The 12,246-nt window shown below is 45.4% G+C and overlaps 1 protein-coding gene across 1 annotated transcript in view; it reads left to right on the top strand.

Moving 5' to 3' along the window:
• The first annotated feature begins 6,125 nt into the window (after positions 1-6,125).
• The window catches only part of Mcm6 (minichromosome maintenance complex component 6), a 28,207-nt gene continuing 22,086 nt past the window's right edge, over positions 6,126-12,246 (top strand). Inside the window, exons 1-2 of the mRNA XM_052200053.1 lie at positions 6,126-6,360; positions 10,503-10,649. Coding sequence (XP_052056013.1) covers positions 6,254-6,360; positions 10,503-10,649 — 254 coding nt within the window. The 5' untranslated portion in view covers positions 6,126-6,253. The remainder of the gene's footprint in view (positions 6,361-10,502; positions 10,650-12,246) is intronic.

Genomic DNA, 12,246 nt, shown 5'->3' with positions numbered 1-12,246 from the left:
ACACTGGACACAGCTGACTGAGAATAGCTTGGTGATGGGGTGGAGGTTGTGGTGCTGTTCGGGGTGATGGGCGTCAGTAGTGCAGATCAAGGCAGGACGGCCAGGAGTGGAAGAGACTTCAGGCAGCTGTGAATCTCAGAGAACAGACTCTTGGGAGGTAGCGTCAGTGAAACAGGGCGATTAATGGGGGTTGGGAGGGCGGACCGGGCTTTCCGGGTGATTGTGCATCATTGGCCAAGGCCAGGGTGCTGGAGATGCCTCGTGTATAAGGATTCCAGGAGCTGCCAGAAAGTTTAACCTGACTACCGGACTACATGACCACCAGGGTGGGGATGGAAGTGAGGGCACAGGGCTATGTGGGCAGGACACACGGACCTGGGGCAGATGCTCCTGCCAGCCTCAGGATTTCCAGGGTTTGACAGACTCCCACTCGTGCTCCACGGGAGCCTCCTGGTCCCACACTGGGTCAGCATGAGTGTACTCACCGTATCTGTGCTAATTCTCTACTCGCTTCAGTGACTTGTCTGCCAACCACAGGAGTTGTGGGCTGTGCTCCACTGCAGCACCATCCCTACAGACAAAACATGCATTTTGTAGAAGCTTTGTGATGCACTAACCACCAGGAGAGGCGTGGCAATGTACCTTAGCCTAGACACATCGCAATCAGTTACATTTTCTCTCCTGCCTGTAAAGCTTGTCCTAGGTACAGTATCCTGCTGATAAAACTTAACGTGACAACATGGAGCTCTATGCAAGAATTTAGGCTGAGGCCCACTTCACCACAAAGCAAAGATGTAATGCTGCGGAATGTACAGATTGGGAGCTGACTTAGCCAGACTCCTACAGGTACTGTCTGAAGCTCAAGCACAGGTGAATCCAAAGCTTTAGACCCTCCGAGCCAGCCAGGCTTCCCTTTCCTTCATCTCCACCTCTTCAGGGACCTCTGCTGAGAGACCGTATAGACGAAGAAGAGGGAATCTGTGTGTGTGTGCGCACGCAAGCAAGAGATGCACAGATACATATGCCTATGTTCATGTGGCTGTGTACGTGTATATAGGTGTGTATGGTTCTTAGAGGCTAAAGACAACTTTGGGTGTTGCTTAATTTGAGAGGATTTCTCACGGAACCTAGAGCTTGCAATGACTAATCACTGAGAACCTGAGATCTGCCTGTTTTTGCTTCCCTGGTTCTGGGATTATAGGCACACACCACCACATCCAGCTCTTTTTGAAAACAGGTTATCAGGCTGGAGAGATGGCTCAGAGGTTAAGAAAACTGCTGGGAGGTGGTAGCGGCGCAGAGGCAGGTGGATTTCTGAGTTCGAGGCCAGCATGGTCTACAGAGTAAGTTCCAGGATAGCTGGGGATACACATAGAAACCCTGTCTGGGGAAAAAAAGAAAGAAGGAAAGAAGGAAGGAAAAATAAAGGAAGGAAGGAAAGAAAGAGAAAGAAAAAGAGAGCTGACTGCTCTCCCAGAGGTCCTAGGTTCAATTCCCAGCAACCACATGGTGGCTCACAGTATCTGAAATGGAATCCAATACCCTCTTCTGGTATATCTGAAGAAAGTGACAGTGTATTCATACATAAAAATAGAGTTTTAAACAAACGAGGATTCTCAAGTCCAAAGTCATATCTTTACACTTCACACAGCCAGCACTTGAGCAGCTGAGTCATGTTCCCAGCTCAGAATAGAGATTTTTGAAGACACCTTGCCCACTGACTCAGTACTCAGGTTTTTTTCATCCTTATCTTCTCTATGTTTGAGACCAAGAAACTATGAGAGCATTTTTCCCAAGATCCCCATGTCTGGTGTCCACCTCGCTCCATAGCACTGTGCCATTAAATGAAACTGCGCTTTTTTGGCTTTGACTTTTGCTGTTAGCATTGCAACAACTTTTGAAGGCTTGATCAGAGTACCACCTTGAAGATAATTGTACATGGAGGGGACACCAAATACCTTAGCAAGCAACTTAAAATAACAACCATTAAGTAAACTGCAGGGCTGCAGCATACAGAAGCAGAAGGAATAGCTCTGCTCACCATCTCTTGCAGTGACTGATGCCTTTGAGAGTCTGTGGAACTAGATGTCTATATTCCCAGTGAGCTAACTCTTCAGTTAGGAGACACAAGAAGAGCCCTCAGAAATGTGCTCTGCCATTTTAGGCCCCTCATGTAGAAATCAGCAGTTAAAAGTTTAGAACCACAACACAATTGGTAGAGTGCTCACATGAAAGCCTGGTTTTGATCTCCAGCACTGTATAAACCATGTATGGTGGTGTATGCCTATAACATTTAGGTATAAAAGCTGGAAGAGCAGAAGTTCAAGACTGTCTTCAGCTACAAAGGGAGTTTCCAGTCAGCCTGAACTACAAGACACTGTCTCATAGCCTTATTGTCTCGTTAGTCATTAAGAAAAAAAATCTTAATATTTAAAGTAAACTTAAAAAATATACCACATGGATGGTCTTTACAAAAATATATGTAGCCATTTAAAATAATACAGAAAGGGGCCATAAAGACGGCTCAGTGTTCAAGAGTCTACTACTCTTACACAGGACCAGAATTTGATTTCTAGCACCTACGTCTGGCAGCTCAAAATTACCTATAATTCCAGCTATAGGGCACCTGAGCTCCCTGGGTGCTCATTCAAGCGCACACACCTGACATGGCCACACATACACATAATTAAAACTGGGCCTTTTTAAAAAAACACACACACAGGAGAGGGACACCATAAAAAGCCAAACACATAATGGAGCTGATGCCTATTTAGAGCCTTTACTGCCACTGATTAACATTTCATGGTACTAGAAGGTACTCTGCTCACTACCAGAGGAGAAAGGCAACCACCAACCCAGCTACAAACCCTGTGATCTACAATGGCTACCTGCCTGCATTTCATGCCAATGAAATGGCACAAACATTCTGGGAATAACCAAACACTCTGCATTCAAGGTCCACTCCACAAGTTGGAATCTATGCCTGCTTGGATAGCCTTTAGACTAGATAGGTCATGGGTCTAGAGGAAACCAAATAGTATTCTGTTAAAGGAACATAACAAATGGTCTTAAGGACATTTGTCTATACCCACAGGTCAGTGCCTTACTCAGCCAGTATCAGAGAAGCTCCCTCTTGCAGTGGGTGGAAACTAGCACAGACCGACCGACAACTGGATGATGGCAGAGAGTGGGATTTTGGAACATGCAGTACGAAATAGGTTGTCTTCCTCAAACCCCTCCCTTCAGGGTTCAGGAGGCTATGTGGAGGAAGAGGCCAAAGGACTGGAAGACACCCAGGAAACACGGTGTCCCAGATACAACAGGACGGATGCACATTCAGATGCAGACCGACACCATGCACAGGGCCTACACAGCTTCAAGCCAACAGAGTCCCAGTGCTTGCAGGCGACATTGGCACGAGCCCCCATCCCTAACCAGGAAGCTGTCTCCCACTCCCATCCACCTGCAAAGAAAAATCAGACTTTGCATCTTTTGGATCCTGTGAGAGTCCTCAGGGAAGAAAGAGACTTCAGGTTAGTTTTACTTAGATTTCTCCAAGTTCTAGGTCCGAAGAGTGTGATGTCTACGGCAATAGGGTTTTACCTTCAAGGTCTGGGAGGCAACCAACTGTATTTTGGGGGGAGTCTTTGGGACTTCTTTGGCAACAACTTAGAGAAGATTTTCAAACCTAGGACTGGAGTTTGTATTAGTCTATATCTCTTGAAGGGAGTGTTATCACTGCAATTGGAATAACTTCATAAAATGCATCTTCATATGTGTGCATGTTATAATCTTTCAGTCATCCTTAATGCCCTCGTCCTCCTTCTCTCCAGCTTCCTCTGCCTTGCCTTCCCTCTCCCTAAGTAAAAGCCCTGCGCCACAGAGACTGTCTCCCATTGTCTTCTCTTACACAGCATCTGTGATCTGCTATCCTCCTTCCTAGAATGCATTGTACAACTTCCACGGTTCTTTTTACTGCCCTGGTTTCTGTTGTTACCTCTAACTATATAAACACATCTAAGGATTCAGCGAGACCATTCAGTCTCTAGAGTTGGGTTATCTGACTCAGAAAAACATTTCTTTTTTTTTCTTTCTTTTATTTATTTTTTATTTATTTTTTTTAAGGCAGAGTCTCACTTTGTAGTACTAGCTGGACTGGAGCTTTATCAAAAGGAAAAAAGGGGGAAAAAACTTAGCAAAACACACAACACACACTCACACTGTGATGGCTGATCTTAGTTGTCAACTTTACTTCAAGAATTAACTAAACCGGAGCATCTGGACACACTTGTGAAGGATTTTCTTGGTTGGATCCTGTGAAGTGAGAAAACTCACCCTGAATCTGGATCTCTTGTAACCAGAAGGCCTACCCTAGACACCCGGAGTGCTGCTGCACTCCTTGGATCCCAGCACTTGGAAGGAAGGGGCAGGTGGATCTCTTGACTTCAAGGCCAGCCTGGTCTAGAAATCAGGTTCCAGGAATCTAAAGATAAAAAAAAAAAAAGTCGGGTGGTGGTGGCGCACGCCTGTAACCCCAGCACTCTGGGAGGCAGAGGCAGGCGGATTTCTGAATTCGAGGCCAGCCTGGTCTACAGAGTGAGTTCCAGGACAGCCAGGGCTACACAGAGAAACCCTGTCTCGAAAAAAACAAATCCAACCCCCCCCCCAAAAAAAAGGCCCACCCAATATCTGGGCCACACCTGGTGACAGTGTACCTTAAATGACACAGAAGGAAGCCATTTGTGGCTTTGCCTGCTTTGCCCTCACTCTCACTGGCAAATGCATCTGACCTGCTGCTGAGGCAGCAATTAATGGTATCAGAACCTGTTTCTTCAGGACTCTAACATTTAATGAAGACCTGCTAAGACAGCCAGCCTTGGGGACTGAACAACTATCCAATTCTTGGCCTTTTTGTTGGAAGACAGCCACTGCTGAACTAGCCAGACAACAGCCTGTATGCCAAACGTAATAAATCCTGTATAAATCCTGTATGTGTGTATTTATGTTTCGTTCCTCTAGAAAACCCCAGAATACTCACACAGTGAAGGCTACATTTGGAATTGGCAAAAGACGGAGAGGTTCAAGGCTTCAAGTCTTAGCATCTTTGAGTAAGATAATACCTTCAATCGCAAACCTCTATAGTATATCTCTTAATAGTATTAAAATATTAATTTGATCTACTCTTCCGGGCATTAAAATTTTAACATCCAGTAAGCCTCGAAAAGTGACTTATTTATTTGGGTCCAGGTTTACTGTGTCCTAGAGGCCCAGGATAAAAGTGATGGTGGGTGGGGCTAAAGAGATGGCTCAGTGGTTAAGAACACTGACTGGTTTTCCGAAGGTCCTGAGTTCAAATCCCAGCACCCACATGGTAGCTCACAACCATCATGGTAGCATCACAACCTGTAATGAAATCTGACACCCTCTGCTGGAATGTCTGAAGACAGCTGTAGTGTACTTAGATGTAATAATAAATAAAAACCAGCTTGGGTCCTCTGCAGAATGAGCTACCCTCTAAGCCATCTCTCCAGTCCTCCAGCTGACTTTTAAGGGGCTCTCTCCTGTGGTTTGCTCAGACCTTACTTTCTTCACAGTAGGTTTGACTCTGAGTGGCTTTTCTCTTTTACGGGGTCTTATTCTTATGTCCCAATACCAGGGAAACAACCTAAAAAACATAAAAATAGGAGAAAAGTTTTAAGTGTATTCCTTCTTTGGATTTCCTTCCACTCTGATGTTATTTTCTCAATTAATAAATCTATATAAACCCTGGTGTGGGAAGGGAGAAAGGGAGGGGGGTAAGAGAGACAAAAAGAAAGGCAAAAGAGAAGAAAGGGAGAAAGAGGGGGAGGAGGGAGGCAGACAGGGAGGAGGACGAGGAGGAGGAGGAGGCGGGAGGAAGGGAAGGAGAGAAAAATCCACCACCTCTGAAGCGCCTCAAGCCAAAATAACCGGAGGGTGGGTGCGATTATTTTGCGCATGGGCAAAAGCTTCAAGGAGTCTGCTTTTGGCGCGAAAAGTGCGTGTGTTGGGCGGGGCTCTGGACGGAACCGCCATTGATTGGACCGGTTTGGCGCGAAGTAGCTCAGCTCCTGCCCCATTATTGGCCGAGGTGAGAGGGCGGGACTAGCCGGAGACGCGCGCGAAGCGGCAGCGCGGAAGGAGCTGCGCGTGGAACCTGCGGCCCGGCATTCCGCAGCTGCGGACTCTCCTCCGCGGTGGTCTTTCCTCAGCAGTGCGTCCTCTCAGCGCTGCCATGGACCTCGCAGCGGCCGCGGAGCCCGGCGCCGGAAGCCAGCACCCGGAGGTGCGCGACGAGGTGGCGGAGAAATGCCAGAAGCTGTTCCTAGACTTCCTGGAAGAGTGAGTGGCCTCCGGGGGCTCGCGGGCCGGGCCGAGCCGGGCCTGGCCGAGGCCGGGCCTAGAGTGCTCGGGAAGGGATGGGGCCCGGCCAGGCCGGAATCCAAAGCCTCCTCGACTCCTTTCCCCGCCGCAGTGCTCCCTTGCGTCATACTCTGCTTCTTTCTCTTTGCATTTCTGAGACGGGGTTTCGAACTCCGTATAGGCAAAGATGATTTTGAACTTGTGATCCTCCTGCCTCCACTTAGCTTGTGCCGGGATGACAGACGTGCACCGCCGTGCCTGGTTGATGCGATGCTGGGAATGAAAGGCAGCCCTTCCTGTTTTATTTCGGGGCTCACCGCCCAGTCCAGGGAGGCCAGGGTTTGAGGGGCGCCGTTACCTCTTGGGTAGGGTTGAGCACACAGCCAGGTACCGGGAGCTTGCGGAGCTCGCAGTGCAAGCAAGCCTGGGCCAGCTTGTGTTGAAGAAAGTTCTAACAGGAACCTATGGCTTGATGACTGTTCAGTGCAGTGAGTTTGCCCTATATAAGGAAAGGATTCTTCTGGGCATCTGCCTCCTTTCCATCGTTCCTCTTCCAATAGCAGCAACCACAGACCAGTGTGCTCCTTAGAGTAAACACCATGGCTTGGCTTACAAAAATCTTTTCTTTTTCTTTCCCTTTTTCTTTTTAAAGATTATGTCAGTATATAACAAAAAACTTACAGTTTTGACCTTTTGGGAGTGTACAGAAAGCATCTTGAAGTGCATTCAACTTGTACAACAATGATCCCTGTTTGAAACTCTTTCAACTCTACATAGTTATAGCCTTTCCTAGCTTCCTGACAACTGCCACACTTGACACTGAACTGGATTGCTATAGGTGCCTCATTTAAGTGTGTGTGGCTAATTTTGCTAGACATGTAGCTTATTGTAGAGGGTTTTCTTTTTAAGGCAGAATAAAATGGCATGGCACGTGTATACTGGTTACCACAGATTGCTAATCTAGTCATCGTCCTTTTGGATCTGCAGCTGTCTTTTGAAGTTCTGCTGTCCTTAAAACTGTAAGCAGGGCAGTGGTGTGGCACAAGCCAGAGGTGGACAGATCCTATGAGTTTGAGACCAGCCTGGTCTACAGAGTTCCAGGACAGGCAGGGCTACACATAGACAACCCCGGTGTTGAAAAACAAAAACAAACAAATAAAAACCCTCTGTAATTTAAGTTCTATATTCCTACCTTTGTAATGTTTTTGGCAGTCAATACAGCTGCTCCTCCTTCAAAACCCAAGACACCTTTTGATGATAGTCTGTAAACCAGCAGTTCTCAACATGCTGGTCAGGACCCGCGGGGCACATATCAGATCCAGGTGCACATTATGATCCATAACAGCAAAATTACAGTTATGAAGTAGCAGTGAGATGGTTTGTGTTATGGCTGGGGTCCCCACAACATGAGGAACTGTATTGAAGGGTCTTAGCATTAGGAAGGCTGACACCCGCCACTCTAGACCTTTCAGGCAACCAGCCGTAGCTGCTGCTTTCCCTGTGATCCCAGGCAAGCCTGCTGTTTTCCAGATGCTTTCCCTCGTCAACAGTGGGATTCTCAGCCCTCTGGCCGTCCACACAAAAGTCTTTTGGAAACGTTCATTTCTGCAGATACTAAAAGTGCCTTTTCTTGGTAGCTAAGAGCTAGAGCTAGGCATAAACAGGACTTAAGTTTTAAAATAACCAACTTCCTTTCACAGAGCAGCTTTGCTTTTGTTTACAGAATAGTCTAAAATATTTCTTTTTCGTTTTTTTGTTTTGAGACAGGGTTTCTCTGTGTAGCCCCTCAAACTCAGAGATGTGCCTGCCTCTGCCTCCCAAGCACTGGGGCTAAATGTGTGCACCGTCACCACCCAGCTGTGTCTAGATTTTCTATTAACTTCATTCTCCAAAACCGCCCTCAGTCACCCTGGGTGGCTCAGCCATCTGTTTTCTTGTTGCTTGCTTGTTTTCTTAATGTGTTAGGGGAGGAACCCAGAGCCGTACGCATGCTAGACCAGCATTCTACCCCTGAGCAGTAGCTCCCTTTGATTTCTTTGACAGACCTTACTGTGCTGCATAGCTGTCTGGATTCACAGAAATCGTTCTCTGTGCTGGGATAAAGGAGTGCACCACTGCACCCAGCTCCCTGGGCCTTTGAGAGAAGGTCCTAGGCACTCTAAGGTGCCTAGTTGGACCTCGAACTTCTAACCTTCCACCTTTAGACTCAGTAACAAGGATTAACAGGCCCACATCACCAAGCTCTGCCACTTCTTTGTAAATGTACCGTTTAATGACACCAATGCCACCTTTTACATTGGGGAGTCTTTATTATAGCTATTCCTGTAAGCATGATTGGCTTCTATTTTTGGCACTTGTCAATAGAAACATTTATTGTTTATGGGTATTGTCTCCTAAGAATGCCAGCCCAGGACAGAAACGACACTCACTACCTTTTCTGTACTTTAGATACTAGATGTGATGTTTTATGCTCGAGTGCTTCTTTCTGTAGTTGGAAAAGGAATTGGTTTTGCCCCCCACCTCCCAAAAAAATTAATGTGCTTTCATTTTCTTGAGCTCTTTAGTGGTGATACCTCATTTCCGTGTGGGTTGTTGTTTTGCTTGCTTTAAGTGTGTGTGTGTGTGTGTGTGTGTGTGTGTGTGTGTGTTAGAGGTTAGACCTAAGACTGTACGTGATAGGCAAGCACTGGCACTGAACAATGTTTCCTGCCTTTTTATTCTGCTTCTTAAATTATGATGAATGGAAATAGAACATTTGGGGGTTGTTGTTGTTGTTGTTGTTGTTGTTGTTGTTTTGAGACAGGGTTTCTCTGTGTAGCCCTGGCTGTCCTGGAACTCACTCTGTAGACCAGGCTGGCCTCAAACACAGAAATCCGCCTGCCTCTGCCTCCCAAGTGCTGGGATTACTGGCATGCACCACCACACCCCGCTGAACATTTGGGTTTTAACTCTTTGATCTTAATTACACATAACAATAATTTTAAAAGCCTATTCATTAGACAATGTTAAATCATCTGGGTGTGTGATGTGTGGTACTGGCACACACCTTTAATCCCAGTATCAGGAAGCAGAGGCAGGTGAAACTCTTTGAGTTTGGAATAGAGAAAGCCTCAGGTTAGCCAGGACTACACAAAGAAACCCTGACGTGGAAGTGGGGTGGGGCAGAGAAGGAGCTGGAGAAACTGCTAAATCAGGGCTAGGGAGATGGCCCAGTGGTTGAAAGCAGTGACTGCTCATGTAGAGGACCTAGGTTCTATTCCCAGCACCCAACTGGTAATTGCAGTTCTAGAAACACCCATTACTGTCTTCTGACCTCCTTAAGCCCCTCTGCACACATGGTACACATGCATATATGAAGGTAAAATACTCACATAAAATCTTGAAAAAAAATATTTTTTTTTCCCCCGAGACAGGTTTTCTCTGTGTAGCCTTGGCTGTCCTGGAACTCACTCTGTAGACCAGGCTGGCCTGTCTCTGCCTCCCAAGTGCTGGAATTAAGTGTGCCACCACTTCCTGGCTAAAATCTAAAATTTTTAAGAAGAAAAAAAAGTTAAGTTAATTGAGTTGAGGCTGGGGTTAATGGCTCCGTGGTTATTGCAAACCTGACAGTCCCTAGGATCATGGTAGAAAGAGAGAACCGACTTCCATAAGTTTTGTTTTGTTTTATTTATATTTTAATTTGGAGGCCTGAAAAGGCTGTCAGATCCTCTAAGTCTGGAATTAAAATAATTGTGAGCTTCCTGATGTGAGTGTTTGGAACGGAACTCAGGTCTTATAAGATCAGCAAGCACTCATAACAGCTGAACCATCTTTGTAGTCCCTGTAAGTTGTACTTTCACATGTGGGGCACAATATAAACACAAACATAAATAGGATAAATACATAAATGTATAGGCATTGTACAATTCATTTTAAAGGTATTCCCTAATCTACTCATCAGCAATTTTATGAGATTAAGTTTAGAAAAGTAAATAATTTGCCCCAAATCATGTAAATACTGAGTGTGAACCCCTCTGATCGTAAACTCGATACTGATTAATCAATATACTAAGTTACCTAATGTCCAGGTTAATTTTTACTGCCTAGTTACACTATTTAATGTGACTTGTATGTATCTGCAGGTTCCAGGGTAGTGATGGAGAAATTAAATACTTGCAGTTTGCAGAGGAACTAATTCGTCCTGAGAGAAACACACTGGTTGTGAGTTTTGCAGACCTGGAACAATATAACCAACAACTATCTACCACCATTCAGGAAGAGTTCTATAGGTAAGCATGGATTCGTTTTCCCTTGAGTGGACATGAAGCCTGGGAAGCCAGCTCCTTGCCCTGGATGTTCCCTGTAAGAAAGGGCAGCTGTCACAATTATCCCTCCAAGGAGAGGCCCTCTGGTACAGCAAGTGGTCCTGTTGATGCAGGGCTAACTTTAGCCTAGGCCTTTGAGGAACTTGGATTTCTCATGTGAGATAACAAACAACAGTTGCTTTTACATTGCTTTTTCGTTTTATCTGATCTCCACCTGTCCCATCTCTTCCCTGGAGTAGATACTTAGAATAATTTATCTAGTGAATTCAGTCTCAGGTACAAAGTCCTATCCTGGCACCACAGATAGTGATTTCTCTGGTGGAGTCTCACCTAGGTGCTGCCCAGGTTGACCTTGAGCTCATCATGTTTGGAGTCTTGCCTCAGCTTCCTGAACAGCTAGAATTTGGGCTCTTTGTTGCAGTAATGTTGTATTCTGTTTTTATTACTTTTCTGATTGTGGAAGTAATGTATGTCTCTTTTAAATTTTTATTTAAAGGGGCAGGTGTGCCGTGGTAAGTGTAGATTTCATAAAAGCTCACATGAGTCAGTTCAGTCCTTCCTGGGGACTGAACACAAAGTCTCAGCTTTGGTGACTGCACCATCCTGCTAACCCGTGTGCATCTATTCTATTCTTTGTTTGTTTGTTTTTGGTTTTTCGAGACAGAGTTTCTCTGTGTAGCCCTGGCTATTCTGGAACTTTGTAGACCAGGCTGGCTTCGAACTCGGAAATCCACCTGCCTCTGGCTCCCAAGTGCTGGGATTAAAGGCATGAGCCACCACTGCCCGGCGTGTATCTATTATAAAAAGAAAAGAAATAGAGGGGGGAAAAATCAGATTATCTGTATGCTTTCAACTTTACTACTCCTTGATAGCCATTCTTTGAAGGCCTGTTGAAGCTTTCAACGGCCTCTCAAATCTAGAGTTTTATAAGGATCTTACTGCATTTTGATGTCTTCCTATGTGTGTATAGTTTTGGAGAATGTTACAGATGAAGTATCCTGCCCTTTTTGATCTAATGTATAATTTTCAAAATAAAATTCCTTAGGAACATTTTAATAGGTCAGTGTAGCATTTTGTTTTGTCGTCTGTTTTGAATCAGGGTCTCAGTATATACCCTGGTTGGCCTTGATCTTGTTTTGTAGACCAAGCCGGCCTCAGACACAGAGACCTCTGTCTCTGCCTCCCAAGTACTGGGATTATAGGTGTGTACCACCATATCCAGCATAGCTGGAGTGTTTTAGGGGTAGAAATAACTTTAGCTCATTTTTGTTTTTAACTATGTATGACAAAAAACTTTGTTCACAATTATTGGTCTATATTTCCTATAAGTAAATATTTGTATAAATATGAATGTTAATAGTGATAAAAGAGAAGTAAAGACACCAATTAGAAGCATGGTCGTGTTTTCATGGTGGGTTGGAAGCTAGAGGACTCTGAAATTTTTCACTCATAGCTAGTGAAGAACAGTTGAAGGGGAGCTGGGTGAGATAGCCACACAGGTGAAGGTGCTTGCTGTATAAGCATTAGGATCAGCGTTCAGTTCCCAGCAGCTACATAGACC

Source organism: Apodemus sylvaticus, chromosome 12, assembly GCF_947179515.1.
Source record: "Apodemus sylvaticus chromosome 12, mApoSyl1.1, whole genome shotgun sequence".
NCBI classification, from domain to species: Eukaryota; Metazoa; Chordata; class Mammalia; order Rodentia; family Muridae; genus Apodemus; species Apodemus sylvaticus.
The sequence above is the reverse complement of the archived record's forward strand: the minus strand, read 5'-3'. Positions and strand labels throughout refer to the sequence as shown.